The 12,477-nt window shown below is 37.8% G+C and overlaps 2 protein-coding genes and 1 long non-coding RNA gene across 5 annotated transcripts in view; 1 reads left to right on the forward strand and 2 right to left on the reverse strand.

The window, feature by feature from the left end:
- LOC134751423 (uncharacterized) overlaps positions 1-12,477 on the reverse strand; it is a 292,528-nt gene that overhangs the window by 147,368 nt on the left and 132,683 nt on the right. The gene's annotated exons all lie outside the window — the stretch shown is intronic.
- Positions 1-12,477, forward strand: part of LOC134750903 (autophagy-related protein 16-1) — a 348,791-nt gene that overhangs the window by 31,272 nt on the left and 305,042 nt on the right. The gene's annotated exons all lie outside the window — the stretch shown is intronic.
- LOC134750756 (uncharacterized) overlaps positions 8,961-12,477 on the reverse strand; it is an 88,641-nt gene continuing 85,124 nt past the window's right edge. Inside the window, exons 7-12 of the mRNA XM_063686001.1 lie at positions 12,128-12,222; positions 11,802-12,043; positions 11,454-11,698; positions 11,112-11,361; positions 10,428-10,598; positions 8,961-10,322 (exon numbers count right to left, since the gene is read on the reverse strand). Of these exons, the coding sequence (XP_063542071.1) occupies positions 9,822-10,322; positions 10,428-10,598; positions 11,112-11,361; positions 11,454-11,698; positions 11,802-12,043; positions 12,128-12,222 (1,504 nt within the window). The 3' untranslated portion in view covers positions 8,961-9,821. The remainder of the gene's footprint in view (positions 10,323-10,427; positions 10,599-11,111; positions 11,362-11,453; positions 11,699-11,801; positions 12,044-12,127; positions 12,223-12,477) is intronic.

Consider the following 12,477-nt stretch of genomic DNA (forward strand, 5'->3'; position numbering starts at 1 on the left):
TATTTCAGGCAATTCCATTTTAATTAATCAATCTAAGGTCATACACCGCTCGCTGTCCGTTGTCAATTGTTATTACCATTGTGCGACTAAAAGCGCCGTGTACAAAAACTAGTGATATAATTCAAATTATTTGCTCCTTTCTCTTCTAGTGTTAGAACGCTCGAAATTTACCTGCGCAGTATTGTGCGGACCATAAAATGTTATACCGTACCAAGTTCCAAAATGATATGATTTTCAAAATGCTTCGCCACCAAAGCGCCAGTTGCGCGGCGAAGTGGAAACAGCAGTCTATCTTTCGAAAAGCAACATGTAATAACAAATAAAAGTGTATAACCAACGAACTAGAATAACTACAGAAGTCTGACAAGAGCTCAAAAAAAAACCGGCCAAGTGCGAGTCGGACTCGCGCACAGAGGGTTCCGTACTTTTTAGTATTGTTATAGCTGCAACAGAAATACATCATCTGTAAAAATTTCAACTGTCTAGCTATCGCGGTTCATGAGATACAGCCTGGTGACAGACAGACGGACAGCGGAGTCTTATAGTAATAGGGTTCCGTTTTTACCCTTTGGGTACGGAACCCTAAAAATGACCCCCATTGGAATTATGCCGCGAGCGAGTCCAGTTGAGCGCACGTTGACAACGTCAAATATATTGTAAAGCTGCGGAATGTTCGTAAAGTTCACCTTTCATAGGCTGTTATTTGGCATGACATTTCCCACCCTAGGGTGGATAGCATTTTTAGGGTTCCGTAGCCAAATGGCAAAAAACGGAACCCTTATGGATTGGATGTCTGTCTGTCTTGTCTGTCCGTCGGTATGTCACAGCCACTTTTTTCCGAAACTATAAGAACTATACTGTTGAAACTTGGTAAGTAGATGTATTCTGTGAACCGCATTAAGATTTTTACACAAAAACATAAAAAAAAACAATAAATTTTGGGGGTCCCCATACTTTGAACTGAAACTCAAATTTTTTTTTATCAAACCCATACGTGTGGGGTATCTATGGATAGGTTTTCAAAAATTATATTGAGGTTTGTAATATCATTTTTTTCTAAACTGAATAGTTTGCGCGAGAGACACTTCCAAAGTGGTAAAATGTGTCCCCCCCCCCTGTAACTTCTAAAATAAGAGAATGATAAATCTAAAAAAAAATATGATGTACATTACCATGCAAACTTCCACCGAAAATTGATTTGAACGAGATCTAGTAAGTAGTTTTTTTTAATACGTCATAAATCGTAAACCGCAATTTACCTTTCACTCACGTATCACATATAAAATACATTGTTTAAATTGTGTAATGTACGGAACCTTCGGTGCGCGAGTCCGACTCGCACTTGGCCGTTCTTTTTTTATTTGTACTTCGAGCAACGGCTAACAGCTATATAAGCCATATTATTCAGTTGAAAGCTCTCATATTTGCTTCTGCATTTTCCGCACAGACCAATTATTATCGAAATTAAATATCAATGGGAATATTACGCGAAACTCTGCGTAGGGGGCGCCACTACCACAATCTGAGGTTCTATCGCGAAACAAGAAAATCGAAAGTTCGTTATCTAACATCTCTGTCACTCTTGCATATTCGAGCGATAAAGAGGCAGATAGCGAAATTTCGGATTCACGTTTCCCGGTTGGTCCTCTGTAAACAAACCGCCTTGATGCATCAATTTTATTATCTCTGAAAACTTCTCAGAAACCTGTTAAGTAAAGGTTATGTATAAGTTACTCTATGCTTTAAAATCCCCTTACTGCTTTTGCTGTAATATCCCCTATTGCATTGCATTATCAAATATATATATAGGTACCTATACTACTTGTATTTATTAATATTTAAATGTATGAAATAAATATAAATATTTGTTAATAATAAATCAATATAAAGACGATGAACGTTTAAAATACCTCTCTTTACCCTCCATAGTTTAAAATATTATAATTACCTTACGTTCAGACACATCCCAATTTAAGATCGGATTGTCTATGATTATATAATTTTTTCCTATCTAGAAAATCCAAAATTTGTAAATGGCGCCAATTCCAGTCCCTAATAGGAAATGTGACGCAAAACTCTGCGTAGAGGGCGTCACTAGCACAATCACAGGGCCTACCGCGAAACACGAAAATCGAAAGTTCGGTTTCTGCCTCTCTTGCCGTCTTGCCTATTCGATCGATAGAATGGCAGATAACGAAATTTCTATTTTCACGTTTCGTGGTAGGCCCACCTGTAGACAAACCAATGCATATGCATCAATGTCATAGTGAAAACTTGTCAAAAAACTGTTTAAGTCCAAGTAGGTATAAGTTACTCTATGGTTTAGTATTTGCACTAGTGCTGCACTCTGGCGGCAGAACATTGCAGTAATACTCCCTATTCTCTTAACAGTCAAAATATTTTATTGTTTGACTTTCCTTATAGTCGAAATGAAAAGTAAAATAAATAGAGTGTTTAACTCTGGTAAAAGTAACCATCTCCCCTCAAACTATTGGCGCTCTCACTTCGTTCGACCGCCAAAATATCTCGGGTGATGTGGTTCACTTTCCACCCTTGGTTAACAATCTAATATTTACCCAATCGAAACTTTTATTGACCAATAACAACTTTTTTTGATAGCGGGAAATTGTGTACTACATATTTAAAGCTGCTGCAGCGGGCGCGGTATGTTTATGGAGATGAGATAACTTTCAGTGATAGGTATGTGTCAGATGAGAGTCAGTCATATGGCCCGTTTTTCGAAGTTAAAAAAGTACCGAGATCTTCATGTAGGTATAAGTCCTTGTGCGCCGATGAGGTCGATACTAACTACCAACCATGGTCTACGACATACCCATGAGGCCTGCAGGCGGTTTTTGCGAGTGCTTATACGCGGCGTAAACATCGCAAGTTTTTACGTTACGAACTCGACCACACGCTTGCACGTGCCAAAAACATATAAACTTTATACAAATAACTTTTTTTTAACTCAAACCATCTCTATACCAATTTCAACGAAATCGGTTCGGCGGTTGAAGCGTAAAGAGGAGTTTTATAAAAAATCATTTTTTTAATTTTTTTCTTACTTAGGAATGGTGTCAATGTTGATACCATAAATGAATTCAGCACCCCCGATTTATACGAAAACGCGTCCAAACCCGGCCTAGCAGCTTCACTGATGTAGATAATCAAGATAAAAATGAGAGCCCTAAATAAACCTTCAAGAGCGGATATCTCACAAACTATACAAGATATCGAAAAACTTCACTGAATCAAACTTGTAACAAATTAAATCTCTTTTCATTTTGTATAAGTGGCCAAGTCGTTCAGACGCATAGTTTCCGAGATATAATCGAAAAACCGAAAAATGGGACCTTCAAACCCCTTCTCCCCCCCAGCACCAAGGTTACGGCCGGGGACTTTTAATATGTTCACCTCCTAACTAGTCCAAACAAAGTTACGAAGTCAAAAATTGTGTTCCAAGCATTTCCCTCTATACCTTTTTTGGGCATTTATTTCCTGGCCTAATATCGAACTGATTGGTTGTTGTTGAATGCAAGCTTTTAAATAATACCGGTACAAGGTAAATAGATTCCTATTAAATAAGAACCCATTTTTACTAGTTGTAAATACTAAAACTGTCGTAAGAACTACCTCAGAGGCGAGGACTGTTTTTTTATTTTATAAAATGTATTCTTTATGTTTTTTACTTTTTAGAGTAGGTACCTATGCTTTTAGAACAGCTTTATTACTTTACTTTTACTTTCTTTTTTACAGCGAAAGTGTGCCAGTTTATGTTTAAAAGGCTTCGTTAATGGTCGTTTGCCATAACAATAGCGACATTTAAAGCTGGAACCGCTAATATATAAGTAACCCTTAGTCATTCATATCAATAAAACAGGCATTTTGTAATGTGTACTGCTTCTTTCATTCTATTTATTGTTCATTTAATGCGCTTTTAAGTTTCCAGCGTGACTCATTTATTGTAATACTTAATCAGATTACATATTTCATGAGAACCGAGCCTGCGCGCAATGTTTCATCTGTGTCGCGATGCCGAACGCTAGATAAAATCTTCAGATACGTGTATTCGTTGAATAAGTAGATCCAGGATTGTTTCAAGAATCTGATGCTGATCGACCCTCCACGATCGCCTAAGAACCTGTTAAGCCGAGAGCATTATTCTGTTTAACTTTGGAATCAAATTGAATTCCACGTTACATCTATTTCAAGAATCTGATGCCCCGTGACAGATGCCTGTCAATCTTCGATTATGCAGCTCGGTTTATTTGTTCGCCGCTACGGCAGCGTGTGCCTACTCGCAATTCTCGGTAGCTGCACAGTGCGTTATTTTATGAATATTTCATATTATTGTAAACGACTTTATCTTTCCAACAATGTTGTATAGAACATTTTGGTTTTATGGACCATTGAAAAACACTACCGGTTTATTGGCGACAAGTAACCCAACGGTTGCAAGAAATACAGGTATGTAATACTTTGAGATATCGTACTGCCCTGTCTAAAAAAGCAAGAAAATTATTTTTATCGTAGTTTATATATACATACGTGGGGCGCCGCTTATGCTCAAGACTTGATGCCTCATTACAATGGTTTTAAATTACAATGCACTGCATACAATGGTTGCAGTATCGTCTATGATTAGCGTTTCTGTAGGGTAAGACCTCCAGTGAATGAACACTTAAGCATCCAAGTTTGAAAAATCATTTCTCAGCATTCATTAATAATTTGAATAATTAATTGCAATTTAACAAATCCTCATTTAATAATTAAGAAAGTAATTTCTGCGATTTTTTATTACTTTCATTGTTTTTGAGTTATAATATTATTTATCAAAAAGTACCCAAAAACCTAAGGAATGAACACGAAAACTAGTGAATGAACACCGCAAAATCCAGTGAATGAACATAATTTCGATCTTTTTAATCAGCGTTAAAAAGACATTTTTAACACAAAACTCGTGCTCAGCAAATAATGCTTAAAATAATAGACTTTTCATTCCGTTGTTCCTGGTTACATTGTTCATACATAGAATTAGTAGAAACCGAATGAATGAACAAGCCAAATTTTGTACTGTTCATACATAGGCATGAAAAATCTAGTAAATGGACTATGAAAAATCTAGAAATTTGGTTTGTTCCAATACTGGCTGAATGAATCAGAATCGTTTTCTATACAGAATCACAAAAAACAAACTCAATACCATTTCGTTTACATATAAATTTAGAAAAAAAATGAAATCTAGACGACACCAGTGAATGAACACACTGTTCATTTACTGGTTTCAGAACATTTGATAAGCCAGTAATGGATCACTAAAAAATAAAGACATAATCGCATAATACGCCAACATTTATAGAAGGTTTAACTCTTAATCTATCCAAATAACTAAACTTTGTACAGGTAAACATTAAATAAGCACTTCATATGTTGCTCCAAACGTACACTGTTCTTATCTGGGTTCTAATTTTTCCATACAAAACTTCAAAACCAGAAACACGTAAACTTCAAACGCCAGTCACATTCAAACTGGTTGAAAATAAATTTATCACGGGATGCCATTGCATAGGAAATAAAGTTGTTTATAAGAAAAAAAATACGACAAGTGGTATAAATTGCTATATTTCTTATTTTAAACAAAAAACGTGAATTTGTTCATTCACTGGTGGGTTTACCCTTATACATCTTTTACGATATTCGACAGCGTTTTAAAATGCATACGAGATAGTTTCGCAGTGGCTCCCGTATAAAAAGTAATAAGTACCAAATCTAGGTTTAATTAACTTTTACAACCAAATTAAATTATTTTATTAAATATTTTGATTTGTGTTTTTGATTTATGCACTAGGTACTATAAAACTGTGCGCCGCAGCGCCCTGGTGCGCCGTAGACACTAAAGAGGGCCGTGCCGTGAGGCAATCCTCCTCACCATGTCACGTATCTATTTCGAATAACTAGCCTGGGGCGCCGAGATTAAATTTTAAACTTGCAAGTGCGCCGTGGACTGAAAAAGATATGTCATATACCTACTAAAGAAATAGTGACCAAGTCACCCAGTGGCCTTGGCCGGAAGCCTAAAGGGCTTGGTCGCTTTTTCTTTAGTATATGACGTCTATTTCATTTTTATTTACTCATTGTAATACAAATTGATCGACTCAGCCATATCTGCAAATACTTTCCCGTAGTCAAACTCAATCATCAAATCAACCGTTGTTCTCGTAGTCCGACGATGGACGAGGGTAAGTAGAACACGACGGGTTGTTGTGGATATCAATATGAGAAGTTTTATGTCGTTGGACATAAAACTTGAAAACGTGAACGTCATATCGTTTAATATGTTTGTAACTCTTCACAGTCTTCACAGACCTACTCGCTTAAGCTTAAATAGGAAGCGGTTGCATTGTGGCTTAAACTTGAGGCAAAGCCCTGATTTACCCTGTCAACGGCAGAGCTTAGTTTTTAGGATTTAACATTTTGCCTCTGCGGTTAATCTCAAAATCACTTTCGGCTCAAAACAATGCGGTCTCTGCGTCACTTGCTAATGGTTTATTTTGCAAGAGCGACACGTGCTGGTGTCGCGTGCCGCCGGCGGACGCCGATTTAATCTCGAGCACGAATGTCGACGTGAGGCGTGCCCCTTCACACGTGATAGTGGCTAGCGAACCTTACCAAAAGATTTCATCTCTTTGATGTCTGCCCAGCCTGCCTAATATGGCTCAAGTATTCCACAAGAAAGTGTAAAGGTAATTTATGACCTTTAAGGCATGCAAGCAGCCTCCGCTTCTAATATAGTAATGTAATAGTATAAGATACATACAGGATGATCAATCCATATGGACCAATGCAAGAGATTTGATACTATGAGGAAAACTATGTTTTAAAGTATCTTTAATACCTTAATAGACAAGGAATCAGTAAATCAGAACTATATTTATTGTAGTAATTTGTACAAACAGGCTATGGGGTTAGATAAACATCTTGACGATTCGGGGTTTGTAGCAAGTTTTGATCATTATATTTATAATATTTGAAAGATCTAAAACTATTATTTGCAAATATGCCATCACAATGCTCGATTCAGTCGTGTTACTACGAGAATTATTACGAGTGGGAACGTCCTGTCATCTGCTCATGTTGAACCAAATAAATCCGTCATCCTGCTGTATCCATCCTAATCCTAACTGATAATGCTATATTTATCAAGGCGCCTCATGCTTTACACAATTATGTTATTGATGGTGTAGTGCATCTGGCATGTTCGCCGTGAACAGAGTAGATGACTTTTACGCTATAATGCGTAAAAGGCACTGGTCGTTTGTCAGGAGAGTGAGCGAATCGACGAACAGCATTGTTAGCGTAGTGTACGCAACCTGCTACTGTATGACCAAGGCCTCCGCTGCAACTATTTAATTAGTGTTAGATTATTTAATTTTAGTTTAGTTTTAGAATAGTTAAATTTAATATTGATTAGCATGTATAAATTTAATGTAATGGGTTGATACCTAAATAAATAACATTTTTATTTATTTTTATTTTATTTATTACCGCTGGGCTAATAAATTGCCAAGAATTTTCGGACTGCATTTACTTAAGTTCGCTTCTGAACTTTACGCCGGCTTGTCAAATTAGGTTCAACTTTTAAGAGCGAGTGCGTGCGTTTTTATTTTACCTGATTAGTCGGACCACCGAAGTATTTGCTATTTACCATAGTTACTAGCTTACTAGGTACTGCAAACTTTATTTATGTATTGTTGAAGTGAGATAGATTTATGAAATAAAACTATGAAAACGGATTATATCGCGTATATGGAATTTATAATACATCCCGACGCGTTATCGCGTATATATATATATCTTTACTTGAAAATAATTGTAGTGTATAACTAGCCTTATGAACCGATTTTGCATGTACAACCAGCCTTAAAGTTTGTAGTCTATGATTGTTCATTATTTTAGTATGTGGGTATTTTTGCACTTTGTAATTTTTCCTCAGTCACCCGTTGACCACGAACGCTGTAAAGAGTTCGAAACGTCGGGATGTATTATAGATTCAATATACGCGATATAATCCGTTTTCATAGTTTTATTTCATGAGTAACTATCGCGGTAACCGAAGACAATATTATGAGATAGATTTATTTATTTTTAGTTATTGCGGTATTATAAGAAAGAAAATTTGTTATTAATTCCGCCTCTGAATATTTTATAAAATTATTCTTGTTGCTAATTGTAAATGTTAACCGTAGTATTCATATAGTATTTTTTAAAATTAAGACAAACTATTTGGAGTAATTATTAACCACCATTTTTAGTTGTTCGTATTTTTATTCAGTTGTAAAGTATGCGTTTCAGCCCTGAATGCACATTGCACATGCTATATATATAGGTATACCTACCTAAATTGCTGCTGCGCTTGCAATTAATTGTCCCAGGTATGTGTTAATAAACCTCATTGTACATGTCAAATTCCGAAATATCGATTTCTTTATTGGATTTTAAAAGAGCTTTACCTGTTGTTATATTGCAATCCATCAAAATAAATAGGACTCCCAATGTACACCCCAGAATTCACCCCAGGTTTCAATTAAAAAGCCAAGCCGCTAGCGGTCTGTACTTACTAGTATTTATGTTTAGTATAAATTGGTACTGTAAATGTTATAAAAATACGAGTACAATGAATTACCTGAACCCTGCATTAAAATGAGAGAAAACATCTGTCCATGAATGTGAATGCCAATGACCTCATCTTAGCCACTTAACATGGTAAAGCACTTAAGACAATGCCTTAATTTAAATTCAACCCCGAGTCTCTGCGGTTAGTCAGCAGGACGCCAATGAATTTGCACTTGTGCTTCGCCAATTACAGTTATTATATCCAACATTAACAGGTTCTTGATTATTGATTGAGCAAGATAAAACTCCGGTCCGGACCTAGGAACATGTGAAAATAAAAACAAAAGTATTTCCATTGTAGTATTTATTTGTAGGTAAAATTGATTTAGCCGGATGAGTCGGTGTATTACATATCATTATTGCTACCATTGAAATCGTTTCACTGCCAAGGCACTAGTTATATAGATATAAGTCGGCTTATTCGTAAAAAATAGCACTTCATGTTCATTTACGCATTTCATTTATATTAGGAATTTATTAAATAGCTATAATTGCATTCTCAGACATAAATAAAGTAAAAAAGAAACTACGCTAAATTGAATAAATTACGATGTCGGGACGGCCGTCAATCCATCGTCTCTTGACTTAGGTCGCACGTTCGGTTATCTACTTAAAAGGTACAAAAATGTTACTTTTTACTTATCACTATCATTAGAATCAGACTTACGCTACTTTTTATAAAAAAATATGGTACAATACGTTATCGGACTTTCGCAAGTGAATGGCCGAGCGTAAAGTGAACGAATGAGCGACGTGATCTCGATAACGACTCACGGCCGCGGTCCCATCTTCGACAGCGGAGACGGGGACAAGCGAGCGTCCAAAAGCATACATCCATGCACTCTACGGGCTGACAGATCGCTCCGTTCCTAACATTCCATGCATCCATCCACAGTCGCGCACGCTCCTCTGGTCGTCCCTGTCTCGGCGTCGCGCGCGTCTTCGCCGCTCGCCCGTACGTAGCTCACGGCGCTGACGTGCTTGGACACTACCATTAACTAACCTCTGTCGTCGTTCCGCACTCCATAAAGATCAACACCATTATGAAGAAATGGGGAAGGCCTTTATGAGGTAAAACTCGTCGGAGGTTTAAAACTAACATATACTACTATTGCGAACGTTGATCACGTCGACGTGTCTACATGGACTCAGAAGTGCCTCTGATGAGCACGAGAGAAACTGGCATCGTAGACTTTGCAGAGAGCTGAAGGAGCATTGGGTCCGGGAAGTAATTCCGCGGCTTTAGCGGCCGCGCGTCGTCGTTGCCAACTGCAGGTCCACGCTGCAAGAACTACCAGTTGTGCGGCCAGGAAAGCAGCAGCAGCCAGCATAGCGCCTGCCGCGTTAACACAGGTCATTTCAGTCTCTCTAACGAAAACAGAGTCTTCGGTAATGTTCTTCGCACGTTGTTTGTCAAATCCAAACTTGTCGGTAATTTGAATAGTTTGCACGAGAAGCATGTCATCGGTAGGAGCAGCAGGAGTCGAACGCCTCTTCCTTCGTCCGTAAGACGTCACGGAGCGGAGCTCATTCGGGCCGCCGTCGCACTGCACAGGTTCACAAGTAGGCATGCAAGGCGTCACCAAGGCCCGGAACTGAACCACTTCTGATGATGGGAATTTGAATGCATCAAAGTGTGATAATAACATCTGCAATATAAAAGGAACGAATTAGATGGTCAAAAAAAATGATTGAAACATATATATCTGCTTGACTGCTCGTAATGTCTTGTACGTATATTCTTTATGTCTCACCTTTCCGCTCATAGATGATTTGAATACAGGTCCCATGATAAAGTGATCTGTTGGGCATCCGTCGCTGTCGATGAGAGTGATTTCGCTAGAGTCGACACCATCCATGGCAACAAGTTCTCGCACGAAAATTTCGAAAGGTGAATTCGGATCCATGATTTCGAATCGTAGGGCCTATAAACACAAGAAACAATATAAATATAAGTATAAAGTAAGTAAAAGTTAGCCGTTTAAAGTCATTAGTCCTTATTTTCGTAAAAAAAGTCACCACTGCTGCCTTAATAAAATAGGGTTGTAGGTGAATCATATGAGATTTGATCAATGCATGTTAGGATATAACTATAAAATAAAAAAAACCCCTACGCTATATGCCAAAAATACTTTACATCATTTTGGAAAAAAGATGTGATACTCTTTAAAACTGCTGGACCGATTTCTATCAAACACAGATACAGACACCGCAAGGAAATTGGCTTTCACGTAAAAAAATACCGTATTGAAATCGGTCCATCCGTTGGAGCTACGATGCCACACACACAGACAGACAGACATTGGCGTCAAACATATAACACCTCTCTTTTTCCGTTGGGGGTTCAAAATTAAAAAAAAGGCACGTTTTTTCTAGTTTGCTTATAAAAAGAGATTTCGAGTTTCACGTCACTTTATGCACGAATATACTGTGCTTACCAAGGGGTCACCGACTTCAGCGGAAGCAATGATGTCGTCTCCGCTCCTGTCCGTAATTCTCATGGCTACGTTGGGTGAGTCGACGATCACTTCCTCCGAGAGTCCTGTCTGAATATCGCCAGTGATTCCGAGATCGACTTCGTTAGCTACGGTCTTATTGGTAAGATCGTATTGGCATGTTACAGCAAGACCAAGATCGGATGATGTGACGATAGTGTCGTGATGCTGAATTACAACATCGTTCAAGTATCTGCAACGGTCAAACGTAATTGTTACTACAACTCTATTTTGCCAAATTTTTTTTTAGAAAATAGTGCAAAATGTATTATGTATTTATATTACCTGCCCAAACCGTTTTGCTTAACGTTACATTCAATGTTGTTGTATCCCATATGTAATTCAAACTCGAGACTTTGTTTAACGTCAACAACGCAGGAGTTAGGACTTCCCTTTGCATATATTTTGCCATCGAACAATTTGGATGTTTGAATTCGGGCCACCATGTCACCGGCACGGCAGTCAATAGAAACGTTATAACAGGAGGACAGTTCGTATGTTGCAGCCTCGGGAACTTCCAAATAGGGATCCTAAAAAGGAATAACACATGTACATTATTTGTGTCCTACATGCAGTTAGTGCTATTTAAAAAGACATAACTAAACATATACTAGGAACTTATTTAAACACTACCTGGATATCTGCAAGAGTGGCACGGGAGTGATGTGAAAGGCGGCACACATGATCCCCAGTGTCCCCGTGGTCGTAAGAATGGCAGCGGAAAGGTGAATTGAGGCAAAGCTCTCTGCATTCCTCCACAGTTTGAACATCTTGGTACACGGAATCTACAGTTTTCAAAATGCGTCCACCCATCTTTTTGAATTCGCAAAGTTTGGTTGGTTCTTCAACGCAGTTATTTTCTAAGTAATCGATGTCTGTAAAATAGAAAGAATTTAATATTACTCGAATTGCTTTCGGAGGCTATAATTACGAGCACAGGAAAAATAAACAAAAATTACCTTCGTTCTGTTGGAAAGAGTTAGTGCCAGCCAATGTGATGCGGTCCATATCAGACAATACGCATTCTCCCGTTTTATTATTATAGTTCGCCGATCTGTAACAATGTTTCACGCGGGTTAGCGTCAGGTATAGAGTTGTATATTTTTTATTGGTGTGAACTTTCCCAAGATGTTAACCTAACCGCATGGTATACTATACAATCGACGCGTTTTTGTTCAGACGTCTAAGTATTAGCTGACTACTTAATTCATGATAATCACAAAATGATTTGAGGAGTCTTATTTCGAGCAATGCATTTGTTTTCAATGTCATTGATTCAATATGGGTGTATAGTCAGCATCAAAAGTAA

Source organism: Cydia strobilella, chromosome 2 (assembly GCF_947568885.1).
Source record: "Cydia strobilella chromosome 2, ilCydStro3.1, whole genome shotgun sequence".
NCBI lineage: Eukaryota > Metazoa > Arthropoda > Insecta > Lepidoptera > Tortricidae > Cydia > Cydia strobilella.